Here is a 21,602-nt window from a genome sequence, read left to right on the forward strand (position 1 = left end):
GTGCGATTGTTTGTATGAAGTAGATCCGCTGTATTTATTAGTTACACATATTTATTCTGTATTTAAGCTCACCTCTGAAGTGTTACTTGTGAACAAATGACAGAAGATGGCAGATTTCAGTGGGGATTCACAACACAATCTCACGGCAATTCGTAACTTATTCATTTAGTGGCTAATTCGTATGAATTCGTACGATCTAATTCGTATAATTTAGTACGATTTGCTCATCCCCCAGTGACGGTTGGGTTTAGGGGTGGGGTTAGGTGCCACGCCCCTTTTTTTAAATCGTACAATTTCGTATGACTGAACTCGTACGAATTCGTACAAATTAGCCACTAAACTGACAAAACGTAAAATACTTAAGTTTTCTCGTGAGATCAGGCTGGGATTCAGGATGGTTGTCGTTGTATTTGTGCCAACACGCGTCTGAATAGACAAATACTGTACAACAAACAATAACGATTTGTGAAAATGAATTATATCAGTCAATCAATCAAGGCAGCCAAAAAAAGAGAAGATAATTCTGTTCAATTAACAAATCTGTATCATTGAATCGTCCATTTTTGTTGGTTTTGAACTAAAAGTAAAGCAAGAGCTCTTAGTCGTTTTCATATTTATAAACTAAATTAGATTTCCAATAGATGTGCTGGTCTTCCTGAATGTTCCCTCTGTCTCCTACTGTACGAATGTCTGGTGTTGTGTGCATGAAGCAGAGCAGTTTGTGTGTTTTGTACAACTATGCTGGATTTTTATGAGACACAGCTCAAAATAAGGCAAGACACTGCTGGAAAAAGCATTTGGGTCTCATTCGTTGAACATTTTCACGTAAAAAGTGCGGATGTTTTTGGCAAATATGGCATGATTATAATAGTACAAAGAAATTCAAAAACAACTTATTCCGCATGTACACAATTATAATGTAAGCCTTATAAGCATAAAAAACCCTACGTATAATTAGATGTTATTTACAGGGTGGATGAAAAGTAATGGCATGACCAACACAATCTCACGGCAATTCGTAATGTTTTGATTTAGTGGCTAATTCGTATGAATTCGTATGATCTAATTCGTACGATTTAGTACGATTTGCTCATCCGCCAATGACGGTTGGGTTTAGGGGTGGGGTTAGGTGCCACGCCTCCTTTTTAAAATCGTACAATTTCGTACGACTGAACTCATACGAATTCGTACGAATTAGCCACTAAACTGACACAACGTAAAATACTTACGTTTTTTTATGAGATCAGGCTGGCATGACACTGCTTGAAGGCATTGTGGCGCGTGCTCTAAGAAGAGAGAGAGAGCGGATATGTTTGCTGAGAGTGACGAAAGGCTGTTCAGTCGCTTTAGGTTGCCCAGAGAAGTCCTTAATTATTTATGCAACTTTTTTAACCCGACTGTCGCCACCACTTTTTGAAAACAGACATGAAAATGAGATATTCAACTTAACCTCTTAAGGCCCAAGGTGTTTTTTACATGTATTTTTTATTTCTCTTCGCTATTTGGGCTTATTGGAACCTAAGTAGAATAAAAACCTATGTATCAATGATGTCCATATATGTGGACTCGTGGTCCGAATTTACATAAAACAATTTTCCTGATTTTTTTTAATGCATGTTTAACATAGAATTTTTTTTGGAGCTTGCATTGACTATCAGAAAGTAAAATCACCCCCCCCCCCATTTTAGACAGTTAAAAATAGTGTTTGGGTCATTTCATATGCTGCAAAACAGTTGCAGAATGTCACTGTATGTCTGTAGCAAAATATAAAACATTTAAAGTATTTTAAATAGCCACTTAAGAGCTAAAATGTGCTGATGTGGACCCTCAAGCCCTAGGAGGTTAAATGATTGTCAATCTTCAATGCTTTGGTGCACAGATTTAAGCTCATTTGAAGAAAAGCAGATGTCAGATTGTAGGCGTATTGACCAAAGTTCAAAAACTATAAAAAGCAAACAGAAGGTATGTGCCTTTATGTTTATGTCATTATAATACATAAAATATGTAGTTTATAAAACATGTTTTTGCCTAAAATTGACAGAAAATCAAAGCTAAATATCTGACCAAATTATTTAACAAATTTGAAATTGATATCTCAAAAAAAAAAAGATCTTTCAGGAAGATTTTGTTTGGGCACAGTACTAAACATCAGCACCAGATGATATTGATGGCTAAACAAGGGCGCCTCTGTTTTAAAGAATATGAATCATGGTTTTTTTTTCATACTTTTGACATATTTGTAATGTAGACATACAATTCCAAAGAAGTATAGTCAGTCTGGCTGTATTTTATTTAAATTTTGCTTTTAAAAAACGTGTAAAAACATCTAAACAGCATTTTACATGTCAATTGCTGTAGCAAAGTAATGCTTTTCGACTCTGATGAGTATCCTTGTTGATGTGAGAGACTTGCTTTGTTTACCAAATAAAGTAGATATAATTTTATTTGCATTTTAAACATGAAATAAAAGTTTAAAAGATATTATTTTTATTTCATATATTAAGGTTTTAGTTATGATACTCCCAAAATAATTACGCAGAAATTTTTACCAAAATTCTCTGCAGAAATAGCAAAAAACATCCGCAGATTCCGTCTGGCCCTGATAATTTCCCTAACCTGCCTAGTTAACCTAATTAACCTAGTTAAGCCTTTAAATGTCACTTTAAGCTGTATAGAAGTGTCTTAAAATATCTAGTCAAATATTATTTACTGTCATCATGGCAAAGATAAAATAAATCAGTTATTAGAAATGAGTTATTAAAACTATTATGTTTAGAAATGTGTTGAAAAAAATCTTCTCTCCGTTAAACAGAAATTGGGGGAAAAAATAAACAGGGGGGCTAATAATTCAGACTTCAACTGTATATATAAAAACATACACACAATAATTTAAAACCTGTCAGTGGCCAGTTTTATTTTTTGAGGCAGATTTGTTAAACAACACCCTATCTGCATATTTAAAAAAAACAGAGGAAGTATGTTGATTATTAATTATATTTTTACCGTATTCACCTGCAGCGTCTTGCCTTAACTGAATGTAAACGCAGAAAGATGGACAGTTCTCGCACAAATCACTTGATCATATCATTTATAGGAAATGCTATAGATAAAATACGCCTCGAAACAGTTCAGTCCAAGTATTTATTAAGTTTTCTCTCATTTCCGGAGAAGATTAGACTGGATTATGGTGGTGATTTCATTGAAAGACATTACACAGTCTGAAATTCCTTCCAGAACTTAAAGCCTTTACGCATTCTTAACATTTTCCACACAAATCCCATGTTCACCCCTCGCACCAAGAGTCTATATCGAGAGACAGAGAGAGAGAGAGAGAGAGAGAGAGAGAGAGTGAGAGAGAGAGAGAGAGAGAAAAAAAAGTTTAGGGAGCTTATCGCCCCCTGCTGCTGGATTTTGTCATGACATTGTCTATGGGAGGCTGGGAATTGTAGGAATGTGTGCATTCTTGGCACCCTTGTGTTAGTGTTTGTCATATATAAATGCAGAGTCGCTTACCACAGTTTTAAAGGGGACCTATTTACAAGATGTAAAATAAGTCTCTGATGTCCCTAGAGTGTGTTTGTGAAGTTTCAGCTCGAAATACCCCACGGATAATGTTTTGTAGCTTACTGAAGCTGCCCCTTTTAGTCTTCGATCCAGATTGTGTCATTTTGTTGACTGTTGCTTTAAATTCGAATGAGATCGAAGCTACGAATGCCTGTGTGTCAGCATAGTGGCAGATTCAAAAACTAGACTAATGTCCTATGCTAACGAGGGAGAGATGGTCAATCAGTGTTTCTGCAGGCTGTTTTTATGAAGTTTGATTACAAAATAAATTAAATTAGTTAACATTTACCATTAGAAGCTGGTTATATTCGAAGACTGTTGCCACACAAATTAATTATAAAGTGATTTTTGTATAGTAAGTTCCCTTTCAGATTTATCAGCTTTACAACTGTCGTTAATGGAAACTGGTGGCCTGTTTAGAGTGATTTCCAGAACTTTATGCTTCTGTGCTGAGGTGTTCGTCTGGATATACCTCTCTGTCTCTCCAATGAAGTGTTGTGTGTGTGATAACAGCCTCCCTGTTGTGAAACATGAGGTTATTATGTCTGTTTCCGAGCCCCGCTGGGACATGACCTCTGCCTGTCGGTGTCTATGTGTCTGTACTGTACTCTACATGTGCGCGTGTCACTTCCTGTTTGTGCGTGTGGTTTGTATTTGAAAAGTTATGCACTGCATGGTGTTCTTGTTCTGATTTGCACTTTAATTTTTATTGTTGAAATGAAAAGAAAAAAGCAAAGGGATAATAAAGTGGTATATGCAGTTAGGAGTTTTGTATTTTTTTATTATAAGGATTTTTTTGAAGTAACATTGTTAAATACACTGCATCTGGAAAGTATTCACAGCGCTTCACATTTTCAACATTTTTTGATGTTACAGCCTTATTCCAAAACGAATTAAATTCATTTATTTCCTCAACATTCTACACGCAATACCCCATAATGACAATGTGAAAAAAGAGTTTCTGAAATTGTTGCAAATTTATTACAAACCCCCCCCCCCCCCTGTAAAATCACATGTACATCAGTATTTACAGCCTTTGCTCAATACTTTGTACTTTTGGCAGCGATTACAGCCTCAAGTCTTTTTGAATATGATGCCACATGCTTAGCACACCTGTCTTTGGGAATTTTTGCCCATTCCTCTTTGCAGTACCTCTCAAGCTCTATCAGGTTGGATGGGAAGCGACGGTGTACAGCCATTTTCAGATCTCTCCAGAGTTGTTCAATAGGATTTAGGTCTGGGCTCTGGCTGGGCCACTCGAGGACATTCACAGAGTTGTTGTGAAGGCAATCCATTGATATTTTGGCGGTGTGCTTTGGGTCATTGTCCTGCTGGAAGATGAACCGTCGCCCTAGTCTGAAGTCAAGAGCACTCTGAAGCAGGTTTTCATTCAGGATGTCTCTGTACATTGCTGCATTCATCTTTCCCTCTATCCTGACTGGTCTTCCAGTTCTTGTTGCTGAAAAACATCCCCACAGCATGATGCTGCCACCACCATGCTTCACTGTAGGGATGGTATTAGCCTGGTGATGCACGGTGCCTGGTTTTCTCCAAACATAATGCCTGGCATTCACTACAGAGGTCAATTTTAGTCTTATTAGACCAGAGAATTTAGTTTCTTATGGTCTGAGAGTGCTTCAGATGCCTTTTGGCGAATTCCAGGCGGGGTGTGACTTCCGTCTGGCCACTCTACCATACAGGGCTGATTGGTGCATTGCTTTACAGATGGTTGTGATTCTGTAAGGTTCTGCTCTCTCCACAGAAGAACGCCGGAGCTCAGACAGCGTGACCATCAGGTTATTGATCACCTCCCTGACTAATGCCCTTCTCCCCCGATCTCTCAGCTTAGATGGCCGGCCAGCTCTAGGAAGAGTCCCGGTGGTTCCAAACATCTTCCACTTATGGATGATGGAGGCCACTGTGCTCATTGGAACTTCCAGAGCAGCAAAACTTTTTCTGTAACCTTCCCCAGCCTTGTGCCTCTAGACAATCCTGTCTCGAAGGGCTACAGACAATTCCCTTGTCTTCATGCTTGGTTTGTGCTTTGACATGCACTGTTAACCCTGGGACCTTATATAGACAGGTGTATGCCTTTTCAAATCATGTCCAATCAACTGAATTTACCACAGGTGAACTCTAATTAAGCTGCTGAAACACCTCAAGAATGATCAGTGGAAACAGAATTGCACGACAAAGGCTGTGAATACTGATGTACATGTGATTTTTCAGGTTTTATATTTAATAAATTTTTGCAACAATTTCAAAACTCTTTTTTTTTCATTTTAAGGAAATAAATTAATTTAATTCATTTTGGAATAAGGCTGTAACATAAAAACATGTGGAAAAAGTGAAGTGCTGTGAATACTTTCCAGATGCAGTGTATGAGCTTCTAGAAAAATAATCAAAAACTGAGACAATCACTCTCCGAAACCTTCTAGAAAGCCTTCCTTGAAAAATGTAAGCTGTTATAGCAGCAGATGGTGGGCAAATCTATAATAAACCCTACAGATTATGATAGAGATGTCATTCAATTTCATGTACATGTAAACACAGATGCCCCAAACTTTTGGCATATAAAGTAACCGAGCAGATGGGCTTCTCATACTGCGCTTAACCATTGCTCATTGTTGTTCTAAACACCACTTTTAAAGGAATGTTCCACTAATTTTTTTGTAAATCTGCTTGTTTGGTCTTTTCATCATGCATTTAGTTTTTAGCTTAGCTTAGCATAGATAGTTAAATCTGATTAGACCATTAGCATCTTGTTTAAAAATAATTAGTTTTGATAATTTTCTATTTAAAGCTTGACTGCCATTTTTTCTGTAGTTACATTGTATACTAAGACTGAGAAAAAAGACTGATAAAATGAAAAGCTGCTACAGCCCCAAATCAGAAAAGGTCAGGACAGTATGGAGGACACAAATAAAAAAGAAAGTAGTGATTTACTAATTGACTTTGACTTGCCGACAATATAAGCACAAAATATTTCATGTTTTGTCTGGTCAACTTAATTTCATTTGTAAATATACATCCTTACCTGTCTTTCAGACCTGCAACACATTCCAAAAACAGTTGGGACAGGATCAGTTTTGAGGTAGTAAATGGGTTAACTAATGATGTGATGTGAAACAGGTGATGTCAACAGGTGATTGTAATTATGATTTGGTACAAAAGCAGCATCCAAAGAAAGGTCTATTCCTTTAGGAGCAAAAGTAGGCTGAGGATCGCCAGTAAATACCTGAGAAAATGATTGAAATGTTTAAAAACAAGGTTCCTCGAAGAAAGATAGGAAGATATTTGGATATTTTACCTTCAACAGTGCAGAACATCATTAAAAGATTCAAAGAATCTGGAGAAATTTGAGTGTGTAAAGGACAAGGACGCAAGCCTAGGCTGAAGTACCGTGATCTCCGATCCACCTGGCGGCACTGCATCAAGAATCGCCATTCATCTATAAGTGACATCACCACATGGGCTCAGGACTACTTTAGCAAACCTCGTACCACTATGTGTAGCTGCATCCACAAATGCCAGGTAAAAATGTACTGTGTTAAAAGGAAGCCCTATGTTAACAGTGTCCAGAAGCACTGTCGAACTTTCTGGGCTCAGAGGAATCTGGGATGAATCATCAAACAGTGGAAACATGTTCTGTGGTCAGATGAATTAGTATTTCAGTATTTTTGGGGAGAAATGGACACCGTGTGCTTTGAACCAAAGAGGAAAAAAGGATCGTCCAAAAGCTAAGATCAAGTGCCCTTGGCAAAAATAACTTGCTCTTCTTTGATGGCATCATTAATGCTGAAAAGTACAGAGATTTTGAAGCACAACATGCTGCCTTCCTTTCCATGCCTATGAATATTTCAACAAGACAACGCAAAACCACATTCTACACACATTACAAAGTCCTGGCTGCAGAGGAAGAGGATACAGGTACCTGACTGGCCTGTCTGCAGTCCCGACCTGTCTCCAATTGAGAATGTGTGGCACATTTTGGAGCACAAAATGCGACAGCAAAGACCCCGTACTGTTGCCCACCTTAAGACTTGTTTGCAGGAAAAATGGGAGTAAATTACACCTAAAACCCTTCATCACTTGGTGTCTTTAAGTGTTTGTTGCATTGTCTGCAATGAAATACAAGTCAAAGTAAATTTAGAAATCACGTTTTATCTGTTTTCCATACTAACCCAACCTTTTCTGATTTGGGGTTGTATTTCCTAAGCTGATTTGTCAAGAAACTATACTCTCATTCTCTCTGTGTAATAACCAAGCTACAAGGTTTGTGGAGCTAGACCAGGCATGGGCAAACTCGAACCTCGAGGGCTGGTGTCCCTGCAGAGTTTTGCTCCAACACTAATCAAACACACCTGAACACCCTAATTAGTGTCTTCAAGATCACTAGAAAGCTACAAGCAGGTGTGTTTGATTAGGGTTGGTGCAAAACTATGCAGGGACACCGGCCCTCCAGGATCGAGTTTGCCCATCCCTGAGCTAGACAGACAGGAACAAATCAGGCTTCGATATTCAAGTAAAACAGTTGTTTTACCCAGAAGTGTTCAATGCAAGACATTAAGCTTCTGTCATTATCCATGTGAGTGTTTTAAATTCCAACAAATAAATGCAAATGTTGGTCTGATCAACACTTATTTTAGGCAAAAAACGACCTAACATATTGTCAGTAACCAGTATCTTGAAAATGTAAGCTGGAAAACAGTCAACAAAAACAGCAATTTTAAAAAAAAGCCTAAAAATATACATGACTGTCATTTATTGTCTGCACCAGAAAACTGAGTACATGCAGTAGAATTATAAAATAAAGTCAAACATGCATTATGAGCATGTTTTCGCTAATGTAGAGCAACCCGGAAGACTGGGAACACAAAGTACTGCTAGTAAAATATAAAAACCAATAATATAAAACTAATACAGATACAGAGTACGGTTATATTTTAAGTAGCAATCCTAATGTCTTCATACACCTGACTTGGATTGCATTTTTACATGACATAAAAAACATCCGATGTTTACCTTTAAGCGTTTCTACTGTCACACTCTCAGTTGGCAATTTATTTCTGCAGATTTCATGTTTTTAAAGGCTGTTTTCTCTATTTTCCACCTTTACTTGACCATAAATCTTCACTTCAGCAGCACTTCAATACACCAAATGTTATAGTAGGTTATGTATTTATCAAGTACTGTATTTACTGACATGATCAAACAATGAAAATTACATTTATTACAGTATTTAATCATCTGTTTTTAAACGTTATTGAATGAAACTTGCAGTGCAGTGCATGAACTGAGGTTAAAGCACAGTTTGGATTGTAATAATGCGTTTGTAAATGGCAAATCTGACATTATGCTGCATATACAGTTGAAGTCAGAATTATTAGCCCCCCTTTGATTTTTGTTTTCTTTTTTTAATATTTCCCAAATTATGTTTAACCGAGCAAGAACATTTTCACAGTATGTCTGATAATATTTTTTCTTCTGGAGAAAGTCTGATTTATTTTATTTCGGCTAGAATAAAAGCAGTTTTGAATATTTTCCCAATCCATTTTAAGGTCAAAATTATTAGCCCCTTTAAGCTATATATATTTTTTGATAGTCTACAGAACAACCCATCGTTATACAATAACTTGCCTAATTACCCAAACCTGCCTAGTTAACCTAATTAACCTAGTTAAGCCTTTAAATGTCACTTTAAGATGTATAGAAGTGTCTTGAAAAATATCTAATCAAATATTATTTACTGTCATCATGGCAAAGATAAAATAAATCAGTTATTAGAGATGAGTTATTAAAACTATTATGTTCAGAAATGTGTTGAAAAAATCTCTCTGTTAAACAGAAATTGGGGGAAAAAAATAAACAGGGGGGCTAATAATTCAGACTTCAACTGTATATATAGATACCCAAAATGCTAATGTCAAAAAATATAATATAACAAATAATAATAATAATAATAATGCGTCTGACTTCATCCAATATTCAGATTTTTGTGCTAGATTTATATGCAAATTAGCATGTTTAATGAAACAATAGCTCATTTGCATATTCAAACATATCATTATACAAAATGTGTAATACAAAAACTATTTGCAATTCTTAAAGCATTAAATGAAGGATGGTGATAACGCTGATAATCGTTTTACCCAACTAACCTGCAGTATCTGGCCTGATTATTTATCAATAGAAACTGAACCAACGCTTCGATGTAAAACTTATAATCTCCACATGAGGGCGGTCTTGACACGAACTGAAGGTAACGCAGATATAGGAGTCGCCGCCTGCAGCTTCTTCCAGGCAGATGCACAATCCCAAACACAACTGTTGTCGGCTGACAGACTCGTCTCCTGCTGACATTTACTGTGGCTCTCACTGAAACTCAGCCCACAGGAGGGTTATGAACTCCGAGATCCAGCAGTACGGCTCTCCCTTCAGCAGCCACTCAGCTATTTCTGCACGAGTTTGATTGGCCTGGAATAGACAACCATACACTCTGAAATGTCAGTAAACATCATTGTGGCAAAAATAATATATAAATAAAAAAGGCCAGAGGTCGAGATTGACCAGTGTAAAGATTGTTAAAGCCAGGAATGTTATTTAAGCAGTAGCTAAATAATTCATATTGATTTATACGCACATTTTATTTTTAGGCATGCTTAGAATCTTTTAAATAATTATATGTACTCATATGCTGAGCACTGTATAAGTATATATATATATATATATATATATATATATATATATATATATATATATATATACACATAAACTCACCGGCCACTTTATTAGGTACACCTTACTAGCACCAGGTTGGACCCCCTTTTGCCTTCAGAACTGCCTTAATCCTTCGTGGCATAGATTCAACAAGGTACTGGAACTATTCCTAAGAGATTTTGCTCCATATTGACATGATCGCATCACGCAGTTACTGCAGATTTGTTGGCTGCACATCCATGATGTGAATCTCCCGTTCCACCACATCCCAAAGGTGCTCTATTGGATTGAGAACTGGGGACTGTGGAGGCCATTTGAGTACAGTGAACTCATTGTCATGGTCAAGAAACCAGTCTGAGATGATTCGTGCTTTATGACATGGTGTGTTATCCATGGATGTTCAGTTGATACTAATGAGCCCAAAGTGTGCCAAGAAAATATCCCCCACATCATTACACCACCAGCCTGAACTGTTGATACAAGGCAGGATGGATCCATGCCTTCATGTTGTTGACGCCAAACTCTGACCCTACCATCTGAATGTTGAAGCAGAAATGGAGACTCATCAGACCAGGCAACGTTTTTACAATCTTCTATAGTCTAATTTTGGTGAGCCTGTGTGAATTGTAGCCTCAGTTTCCTGTTCTTAGCTGACAGGAGTGGCACCCGGTGTGGTCTTCTGCTGCTGTAGCCCATCTGCCTCAAGGTTGGACGTGTTGTGTGTTCAGAGATGCTCTTTTGCAGACCTCGGTTGTAACAAGTGGTTATTTGAGTTACTGTTGCCTTTCTATCAACTCGAACCAGTCTGGCCATTCTCCTCTGACCTCTAGCATCAACAAGGCATTTTCGCCCACAGAACTGCCGCTGACTGGATATTTACTCTTTTTCAGACTATTCTCTGTAAACCCTAGAGATGGTTGTGCGTGAAAATCTCAGTAGATCAGCAGTTTTTGAAATACTCAGACCAGCTGGCAACAACAACAACAGTCTGGCAACAACAACCATGTCACATTCAAAGTCACTTAAATCCCCTTTCTTCCCCATTCTGATGCTCTTTGAACTGCAGCAGATCGTCTTGACCATGTCTACATTCCTAAATGCATTGAGTTGCTGTCATGTGATTGGCTTTTTTTTGTGTGATTGAAAATTTGTGTTAACGAGCAGTTGGATAAGTGTACCTAATAAAGTGACCGGTGAGTATATATATATAACTATATATATATATATATATATATATATATATATATATATATATATATATATATATATATATATATATATACACATACACAATGCCCAGCACATGAGTAAACCCCTAGAGAAAATCTAGAGAAACAAAATAAATATACACTGTTGAAGTCATATACTGTCATCATGGAAAAGATAAAATGAATCAGTTATTAGAGATGAGTTATTAAAACTATTATGTTTAGAAATGTGTTGAAAAAATCTCTCAGTTCAACAAAAATTGGGGAAAAAATAAATAGGAGGGGTAATAATTCTGACTTCAACTGTATAATATATATATATATACACACACACACGCACGCACGCACGCACACACACACACGCACACACACACACGCACACACACACACACACACACACACACACACACACACACACACACATACACATATATATATATATATATATATATATATATATATATATATATATATATATATATATATATATATATATATATATATATATATATATATATATATACAAACCTTTATGAGTTTCTTCTGTTAAGAAGAGTTTCTTTTGTGTACACTTTTCTTCTGTACACAAAAGAAGATATTGTGAAAAATGGTGAAAACCTGTAACCATTGACTTCCACAGTATTTGTTTTTTCCTACTATCGAAGTTAATGGTTACAGGTTTCTAATTTCCTTTAAAATATATTCTTATAATATATTCTATTCTCAACAGGAGAAAAAAGCTTATGAAGGTTTGAAACCACTTGAGGGCGAGTAAATAGTGAGTAAATTGTCATTTTTTGAGGTGAACTATCCCTTGAAATATATATATAAATAAATTAATTAATTAATTAATAATCCTAAAAATTCAACAAATTTATAACATTTATAAAGAATTTAATCATTCAGATATTTGCAGTCTAATTAACAGTTCAATTTAATTTTCACAGAAAAAAAAATCCTCAATAATGCTTAATCACTAGATGCATAGTGACTTCTTTCACATCATTAAAAGTCAACAAGTGTCCAAAGTACATACTTAGTGTAAACGGGCCCTGAGTCTCCAGCAATTAAATCAGCATACAGATCAGGGGGAGGCAGAATCTGGAGATCCGACGTATCTAATCCTCCTTCCTCTTCATTAACTCTGATGGAAATATACAATGACAACAGTTAGCACGTAGTATTACCACCAGGCCATCAGCAGTGCTAGCATAACGGCTAATGGAATGAGACATGCGTTCAGAAAAAAACATCTCAGACATTCGCGAGAAACCAGTCTGAGCGCATTCTCCAAGCGCAGGAAAGCATCTCATAAATGACTGTCTGTGTTTTTGTGAATACTTACAAGCTGCCAGAATCCCCTTCATGCGCTTGAAAAAGAAAAAAAGAAAATGAGGGAGATGTGAGTGTTTAGGTTTTGTAATTAAGCTTTAGAGAGTCAAAACATACCTGGTTTGGGCTCTGGCATTCTTGAAGAACTAAGTACCATATAGGGAAACAGGAAGGAACAAAAAAAACATGATGAGTATCTATTCGTTTGCTGTAAATGATCATCAGTGAATTGAGAGGAAACAGACATTAGCAGTTGCTGCGTCCCAATTCGTATACTATCAGTCATAAATAGTATTTGAAAATAGAATACGTCCCAAACCATAGTATGTTGAAAAGAGTATGCCAAAGGCTCCCGAATGGTTTACTTTTCTGGCAAAAATGTAAAGTGTAGAAGCGTCCATACTCTAACAGCTGATATTACCCCAATACGCTCCGCGTTGGATGTGAATTTGATTAGAACTACAAACTCATGTAAAAATCGTAAATAAACTACAAACATGCGGGATACGCGAGACCAACCTTCAAGTAGAGAGGCTTTGGTAAAGTATCCAAAGACTGGGGAGATTTCTCTGCATGAAAGTCTTGTGAATGGCAGATTATCCTGCTGCTGTGTCGAAATAATTGTCAGGGGACGTAACTAAGCAACGTAACGATCTGTTAACGAGGAAGTAGTAATAAGCGTGAATACTCTTCTGTTATACACTCAAAAGTATATACTTGTCCTTCACAAAAAAAGTACATACTTTTAGGGCGTGGTAAGTGCTGAATTCGTAAGTTGCGAGTTCCTGGAACAGATCGGGGTAAAGCATCTGGCACGGTACTAGAGGAGGGAGAGGTGTCACGGACAAAAGTGAGGGGTGGGGGTGTTGGGGGAGGGGAATGAGGAGATTGTCGAGGATGAAAATGAAGAGGGTTGGGGAGTCGCGGAAGAAGTGATGAGCGGGAAGGAGGAGGGGAACAGGGATTGTCGAGGACGAAAATGAAGAGGGTTGGGGAGTCACGGAAGAAATTGAAGAGTGGGGGGGAGGAGGGGAACAGGTATCAGAATCAGAATCAGAATCAGAATCGGTTTTATTGCCAAGTGTGCTTCACACACACAAGGAATTTGTTTTGGCTACAGAAGCTTCCAGTGTACATAAAGTGACAAGTGACAACACAAAATAATCTGAAAAAATAAAATAATAATAATAAAAAATGATGAACATTAAACAGATGCGGTTAGTGAAGAAACCTGGATGTTGAGTTGTATGTACAGATTGTTATAAATATACAGGTTATAAGGTGCTGTGTACAAGTGCGAATGTAGAAAGTATTGCATTGTATATTGATATAAGGTGCTGTGTACAAGTGCGTATGAGAAAGTATTGCACATATTTATTGCACAGTAGGGGAATATTTAACTGTTCATAAGGTAGACAGCCTGAGGAAAGAAACTTTTCCTGTGTCTGGCTGTTTTTGTGCTCGGTGCTCTGAAGCGCCGACCAGACGGTAACAGTTCGAACAGGTAGTGTGCTGGGTGTGAGGCGTCCAGAGTGATTTTGCGAGCCCTTTTACTCACTCTGGAAGAGTACAGTTCTTGAAGTGTAGGAAGGGTAGTGCCAGTGATTCGTTCAGCAGTCCGGACTATTCGCTGTAGTCTACGGAGGTCAGTTTTGGCAGCTGAGCCGAACCAGACGGTGATTGAAGTGCAGAGGATGGATTGGATGACAGCTGAGTAGAACTGTACGAGCAGCTCCTGTGGCAGGTTGAACTTCCTCAGCTGACGAAGGAAGTACAGTCTCTGCTGGGCTTTCTTCACAATAGAGTCTATATGAGTGTCCCACTTCAGATCCTGAGAGATGGTGGTGCCCAGGAACCTGAATGACTCTACTGCAGCCACAGTGCTGTTCATGATGGTGAGTGGGGGGAGTGCAGGGGGGTTTCTCCTGAAGTCCACTATCATCTCCACTGTTTTGAGCGTGTTCAGCTCCAGGTTGTTGTATCTGCACCATAACGCCAGCCGCTCCACCTCCTGTCTGTATGCAGACTCGTCACCGTTCTGGATGAGGCCGATAACAGTAGTGTCGTCTGCAAACTTAATGAGTTTGATGGAGGGGTCTTTTGCAGTGCAGTCGTTGGTGTACAAGGAGAAGAGCAGTGGAGAAAGAACACATCCCTGGGGGGCACCAGTGCTGATGGTGCGGCTGTCGGATGTGATTTTGCCCATTCTGACTAGCTGTTGTCTATCTGTCAGAAAGCTGGTGATCCATTGACAGACAGAGCTAGGAACAGAGAGCTGGGCCAGTTTGTACTCAAGCAGTGATGGGACGATGGTGTTAAAGGCAGAACTGAAGTCCACAAACAGAATCCTTGCGTAGTTCCCTGGTTTGTCCAGATGTTGTAGGGTATAATGCAGTCCCATGTTGACTGCATCATCCACAGACCGGTTTGCTCTATAGGCGAACTGCAGGGGGTCCAGCAGGGGTCCAGTGATGTCCTTCAGATATGCTAGCACCAGTCTTTCGAATGACTTCATGGCCACAGATGTTAAGGCCACAGGTCTGTAGTCATTGAGTCCTGTGATCTTTGGCTTCTTTGGGATTGGGATGATGGTGGAGCGCTTAAAGCAGGATGGAACTTTGCGCTGTTCCAGTGATCTATTGAAGATATGGGAGAAAATGGAGTATTGTCGAGGATGAAAATTAAGAGGGTGGAGAAGACGCGGAACAAATTGAAGAGCGGGGGGAGGAGGGGAATGGGGATTGTTGAGGATGAAAATGAAGAGGATTGGGAATTAGCAGAAGAAAGTGAAGAGCGGGGGGAGGAGGGGAATGGGTATTGTCGAGGGTGAAAATGAAGAGAGTTAAGGAGTCGCGGAAGAAAGTGAAGAGCAAGGTGGGGCGGGGAGTATCGCAGACGAACGTGAAGAGGGTTGGGGATACGCGAAAGAATATGAAGAGCAGGAGGGAGTAGGGGAATGGGGATTGTCGAGGATAAAAATGAAGAGTTGCAGAAGAAAGTGAAGAGGGGAGTGGGGTGAGGAGTATCGCGGACGAACGTGAAGAGGGTTGGGGAGTCGCGAAAGAAAGTGAAGAGCAGGAGGGAGTAGGGGAATGGGGATTGTCGAGGATAAAAATGAACAGTTGCAGAAGAAAGTGAAGAGGGCAGTGGGGTGAGGAGTATCGCGGACGAACGTGAAGAGGGTTGGGGAGTCGCAGAAGAAAGTCAAGAGCGGGGTGGGGGTGCGTGTGAGGAGGGGGATCGGTAAAATAAGGTGCCGGATCAGATTTCAGAAGTGCCAGATCCGGATCCGGCTTGTTCCGGCACAAATTAAGCCCTGGGCCTAGTATTAGGGTACATTTTGCTAGTGTGAACATGTCTTCTGAACGCTGGTGTGCACCCGTAAACTGTACCCTAGTCTGCCTGAAAGAGGTGGTCTGGAGTTCGGTTCATGCAAACTCTGGTACGGTTCACTTCTGATATGAATGTAATCGTACCAAATAACAGAAGTGAACTGAAAACTGTACAATAAACTTTAGTTTTCATAACGTTCAATTGTTAGTCTGTTTATCACCTACCTTGGCGACATCGCGTGATGTTCTGAACGTTTCTAACATTTTTTTTGTGGCAGATAGATGCAAGTGGCTATCTGTATTTTGGTTTTGATAACAAAATCAAAAGATTCAGTAAAAGCCGAACAACCGTGATATGCGTAAGTCTCCATTTTGGTGGTTTGCTTTCGTGGCCATCACCTAGCAACAGCTGTACATAAAACAGCAGCTTGATGATGCAAGCATACAGCGGTTTGGAAAGAAAAAAGACAATGTGAACACAAACCAGCCGAGGGGAGACTATCGAACTTAGGTTCGGACCAGGCATTTGGACCAAGTGTGAAAGCACCCTAAGTATGTGAATTGGGACACAACATATGTTTCCACCCAAAGATGTAAATTAGATTTATGCGCAAAACTAGAATATGGTATAAAAGATTATTGAATAAAGCACCGTTTCCATCTAATGAGTGAAAGAGAACAAAATCGGCACTTTCTGATAAATTGGCACCGAAATTAAAAAGAAAAATGGAAATAGCTGATCTGTTTAAACAAAATCACATTATTTTTTTGCTACAATTTTTTTCTGTACATGAGGTCCATTGTAGTTTATTGACATTGTTTTCTTATTTGATAAAATGTGTTTCATATTCAGATATTCATGTTTTTTAATGCCCATTTTCTATCTTGGCATTTCTATGAAGCATTTTTTATATTATATTCCAAAATGTGCATGAGAATAGGCGGACGCAAACATTTATGTATAAACAGTTTATGAGTGAAGTGATGTCCTACCTTTGCTGTGGGAGTTGAGAAGGTGTTTTGGGTTGCATGAAGAATGAGGAGAGTTTGTGAAGGGCTTCCTGTTTCGCTCTGTGACACATGGTAAACCAATATTTATTCTTGTGTTCTTGATTTAAAACAGATTATATATTGTATACTGTCATTTCAAAGAGAGTAACTGCACTTGATTTAAATGAAAAGAAGAAGATTGAACTTACTGTACGTTGTAAGTTGAATAAATTTGGGGTTTATCGACAACATCTAAAAAAAGGAGTAGATTAATCAATGGACGGGGAAACAATGTAGAGTGACAAAAAAATGTAATGGATTCACATTATGAGATACTGAGCCAGAATTATGAGACGGTTATAGAATCCCAAAATTATGAGAAGTAGACATGAGACAGTAGACATGATTAGATACTAGGTTGCTGTTTTTGAGAGAGACAATCAAAATGGTTAAATACTTTTAATTATTAGATACAATTATGAGATAAAGTCAAATAACTGGTATGCCAAATTAAAAAATGGCAAGTAAAAAAAAAAAAAAAAAAAAAAAAAAAAAAATATATATATATATATATATATATATATATATATATATATATATATATATATATATATATATATATATGAGATGGATAATCAAAGTCTTAGTGATAAAATATGAGATAAAATGTCATATTTGTGAAACAGTTATAAAAATGAGATAAAAAGAAATTATTTAGGAGAGAAAAACATTGGATTGGATACTGAGAATCAAAATGACTGGATATTATTATTATTTATTAGTTACAATTATGAGGTAAAAATTATAATATCTGACTTGTAGTCAAATGACAAAATACCAAATACCATGATTATGAGATAATCAAAGTCTTAGTCATAAATATGAGATAACGATCATAATTATGAGCTAGAAAATCAAAATGACTACATATTATTATTAATTATTACTTACAAGTTTTTGACAAAAAATTATATCTCAAATGTAGTCAAATTATGAAATACCATGTACTGATTATGAGATAATCCAGTTTGTGGTCATAAATATGAGATAAAAAGTTGTAACTACGAGACAGTTATAATAATGAGATAAAATAAACTAATTAGGAGAGAAAAAAACATTAGATACTAAACCATAATTATGAGACAGACCATCGAAATGACTAGATATTATTATTAAATTTTAATAACAATTATGAGATAAAAATGATAATATCTGACATGTAGTAAAATTCCAAAATACGAAGTAGCACAATAATGAGATAATCAATGTCTTAGTCATAAATATGAGATAAAAAGTCATAACTATGAGACATAAATAATTATGAGATAAAGTCACATTAATTATAAGAAAAAATAATTATGAGATAAGTCATAGTTATGACGTGAAACATAAACAAAACTGAATGATGATATGGACAGATTATACGATTTTTAAAATAAATTTCGGGCGTATGAAAAAAATTCTGAGATACAATATCATAATTTTAACAAGGACAGTGAAAATATGTCATAAATAAAAAAGGAAAGTCATACTAAAAAAGAAAAATCCTAATTACAATATAAAAGTGACATTTATGATGTCATAATGAGATGAGAAGTTACAATTAAATAGCCAGTAAACATAAGAATAGGCAATCAAAATATATAGATAATAAACCAGAATTATGAGATAAAAAAATCATGAGATCATATGTCAAAATGAGATGAAAAGCTGTATTTTGACACAAATTAAATAATTAAAATTATGAGATGCGACAAAAACATTAATTTTAGTTTATTAAAAAACACTGCCTTAAATATTATTATTATTATTTATTATTATTACTATTATTATTACTTCTTATTATATAATTCAAATTTTTTGGACATAAAGATTGTCTAACTGATCATTTGAAGTGTTGTCTTCATTTTGACCTGTGTCATAAATATGATGCTTATGCGTTAATGTACAAATTTGTACTTTTTATATAATTACAACTATCTATTCCATAATTTTTTATGATTTATACATGCCTTGACTGTCAATTTTTACGTTTTATATCACTTTTGTTTATAACTTTGTCTTAATTCAAACTTTTTAATGCCATAATTACAATATAATACTATACCATATTAACGTTTAATGTGGTAGAAATGGGCTTCTATAAATATGAATATAACCAAGTGAATGACATCCTATTGCTATTATAATTAATAAAGAGTTTCTTGGTGTTGACTTTTCTCTGCTCTGCACATTTTTGGCTCATGTCTCATCTGTGACTCACCTTGAGCTGGTGTGGCCTGTGACTGATGCGGCTCTCTGAAAAAAATTCAACATACACCCCTTGTAAACAATACAATAACTGAACAATCAAGCTTTGTTACTCAGCACATACAGTACACACACTCATAACATACACACGAGTTTAATGCTTACACGTGTGCCGTTTCATCAGGAGTGCCAAACGCTGGGTCATCATCTTCACATGTCCATTCCTCGCTGTCTTCTGAGACTGAAAAAATGTAGTAATAATACTTATTATTAAATATGTACAAGTTATAAATATATAGAGCAGCAAACCTGCTTTTTAAATATATTTATATAATGATGACACAAATTCCAAATTATTTAAAAAAATATATTGTTATGAACGCAATTACAGATATATTTATTAATCTACTTTTGCCATAATTAATCTTACAGTTATGACGTTTGAGACATAAGTATGTTTTGTTTTAGCTCATACAGTAGGGCTGGATGATTATATCTGTTTGTGAGGTAACTTTTCCTCTCCTCTTGGCTGTAAAAGCAATACTTGTGGATCCAGACACGAGTATTATGCGCATATAGACTCTAACCGTGCTTGTTCTTCATCGGTGAACAACGCTTTCATTTCTAAAGCCAAGTGCAGCCCTTTCTGTTGAGCGGGTGAAAATAATGAATAATCATAGGGGTGTAAGACAAGGAAGAGGGCTAATATTTACATTAGTTTATTTCCTATAAATGCTCATGTTGTCTTCTGTGCATGTATTGGACTTTTGTTTGATACATTCAAAAAGAGTGTTTTCTTTGAGCAGGTCAAGTTAAAGGTACAGTTCATATATCTTACTGCTTGTATTAAAGGGCAGCTATGGTAAAAAATTTACTTTTCAAGCTGTTTGGACAGACATATGAGCATGTATGGTGTATAGACGATCATATTGGGGTGATATAAACACACCCAGTGCTTTTTTTTAAATTTAACAACATAAAAAATGGTGGACCAATTGGAGTGGCAACTTTACGTAGGAGTGCGGTCCCCTGCCCACCAATATTGGTTGACAGGCGCGTCATCATATCCTCAGTTTGTTGATTCACGTCCGCCATTTTCAGCGTGAGTCGAAGCGATATCACTAAAGGAACACGCTAGCTCTATTTTAAGATGCAAGGCTCATTTGGCTCAACACAAGATCAATATTCTCCACATTATCGCTCTAATCGGAATTATTGGTTGTTTCTTTAGGTAGGTTTGCAAACATGTGTACTTCTCATTGAGTCTACCTTATACTTCAGCCGTTTGCATTTCTCGCGATCCCAGAAGCTCCCTGTGATCTTAACTAGCATGCGTTTTAGAATTCTAAACATCGGTTTCTATCAGGGTACACTCAAGTCGACGGCTGGGCGCCGCGGACCGCTGCAGAAACCTATGTTTAGAATTCAAAAATGCGTGGCACGATGATTCGGGACACTTCATGTTTCTGCCACGCCACAGAGAGTGTCTGGTGTGCCGTGTTGCGGCTTCGAGCGGCGCATCCGGTGCCTCAGTCAAAGTTAATTCAGTGTGCGTGGTTATTAGTAAACTATGTGCCCTTTAAAGGACAATATTGTATTACAAATAATTTATAAATATTAATATGTTTATAGATTAAATTTTTTTTTTAAATCTTGTGTTGTGAAGAAAAAGTCTAATTGTGTATGGAAAGCATCGTTAATCCACTGTGATGCACTGGGATATCGAATTAAACCGAATCGATGGCATGATAATCGTAACCGAACCGAACCGTGAGACCAGTGTAGGTTCACACCCCTAATAGCCAAGTGAATTATACCATTGTTATATTAACTAATACAGATTTCTTTTTAGTTATTAATAAAACTACAATACAATCATGTGAATCAGAGTGTTTGATAAGTACAGCAGAGATGGGATTATAGCCTAGTGAATGATATACCATTGTTGTAATTATTAAAGGTGCAGTAGGTGATTGTCTTCAGAAACATTTATTGGTGTGCTGGTTGAAAATCTCTTCACATTCCAATAGTACTGAATAAAGTAAATGATCTAAATGTATTTATATATTCTGGGTAAGGCATAAGACTAAAAAATGATCATCCAATTAAAATTTGTCAGGCAGACAACTAATGTTCTGTTTTAAAACCATTTGAGTCACGCAAATGTAGATTGCATTGTTTTATGAATGGGTTATATGCCCTGAAG

The 21,602-nt window shown here is 37.0% G+C and overlaps 1 protein-coding gene across 1 annotated transcript in view; it reads right to left on the reverse strand.

Annotated features, from left to right (window-relative positions):
- Positions 1-9,524: 9,524 nt before the first annotated feature.
- Positions 9,525-21,602, reverse strand: part of LOC130247716 (mucin-2) — a 28,694-nt gene continuing 16,616 nt past the window's right edge. The window contains exons 12-19 of the mRNA XM_056481145.1: positions 19,562-19,637; positions 19,410-19,444; positions 17,356-17,398; positions 17,150-17,227; positions 12,942-12,970; positions 12,838-12,862; positions 12,529-12,636; positions 9,525-10,041 (exon numbers count right to left, since the gene is read on the reverse strand). Of these exons, the coding sequence (XP_056337120.1) occupies positions 10,017-10,041; positions 12,529-12,636; positions 12,838-12,862; positions 12,942-12,970; positions 17,150-17,227; positions 17,356-17,398; positions 19,410-19,444; positions 19,562-19,637 (419 nt within the window). The 3' untranslated portion in view covers positions 9,525-10,016. The remainder of the gene's footprint in view (positions 10,042-12,528; positions 12,637-12,837; positions 12,863-12,941; positions 12,971-17,149; positions 17,228-17,355; positions 17,399-19,409; positions 19,445-19,561; positions 19,638-21,602) is intronic.

Source organism: Danio aesculapii, chromosome 20 (assembly GCF_903798145.1).
Source record: "Danio aesculapii chromosome 20, fDanAes4.1, whole genome shotgun sequence".
Lineage (NCBI taxonomy): Eukaryota > Metazoa > Chordata > Actinopteri > Cypriniformes > Danionidae > Danio > Danio aesculapii.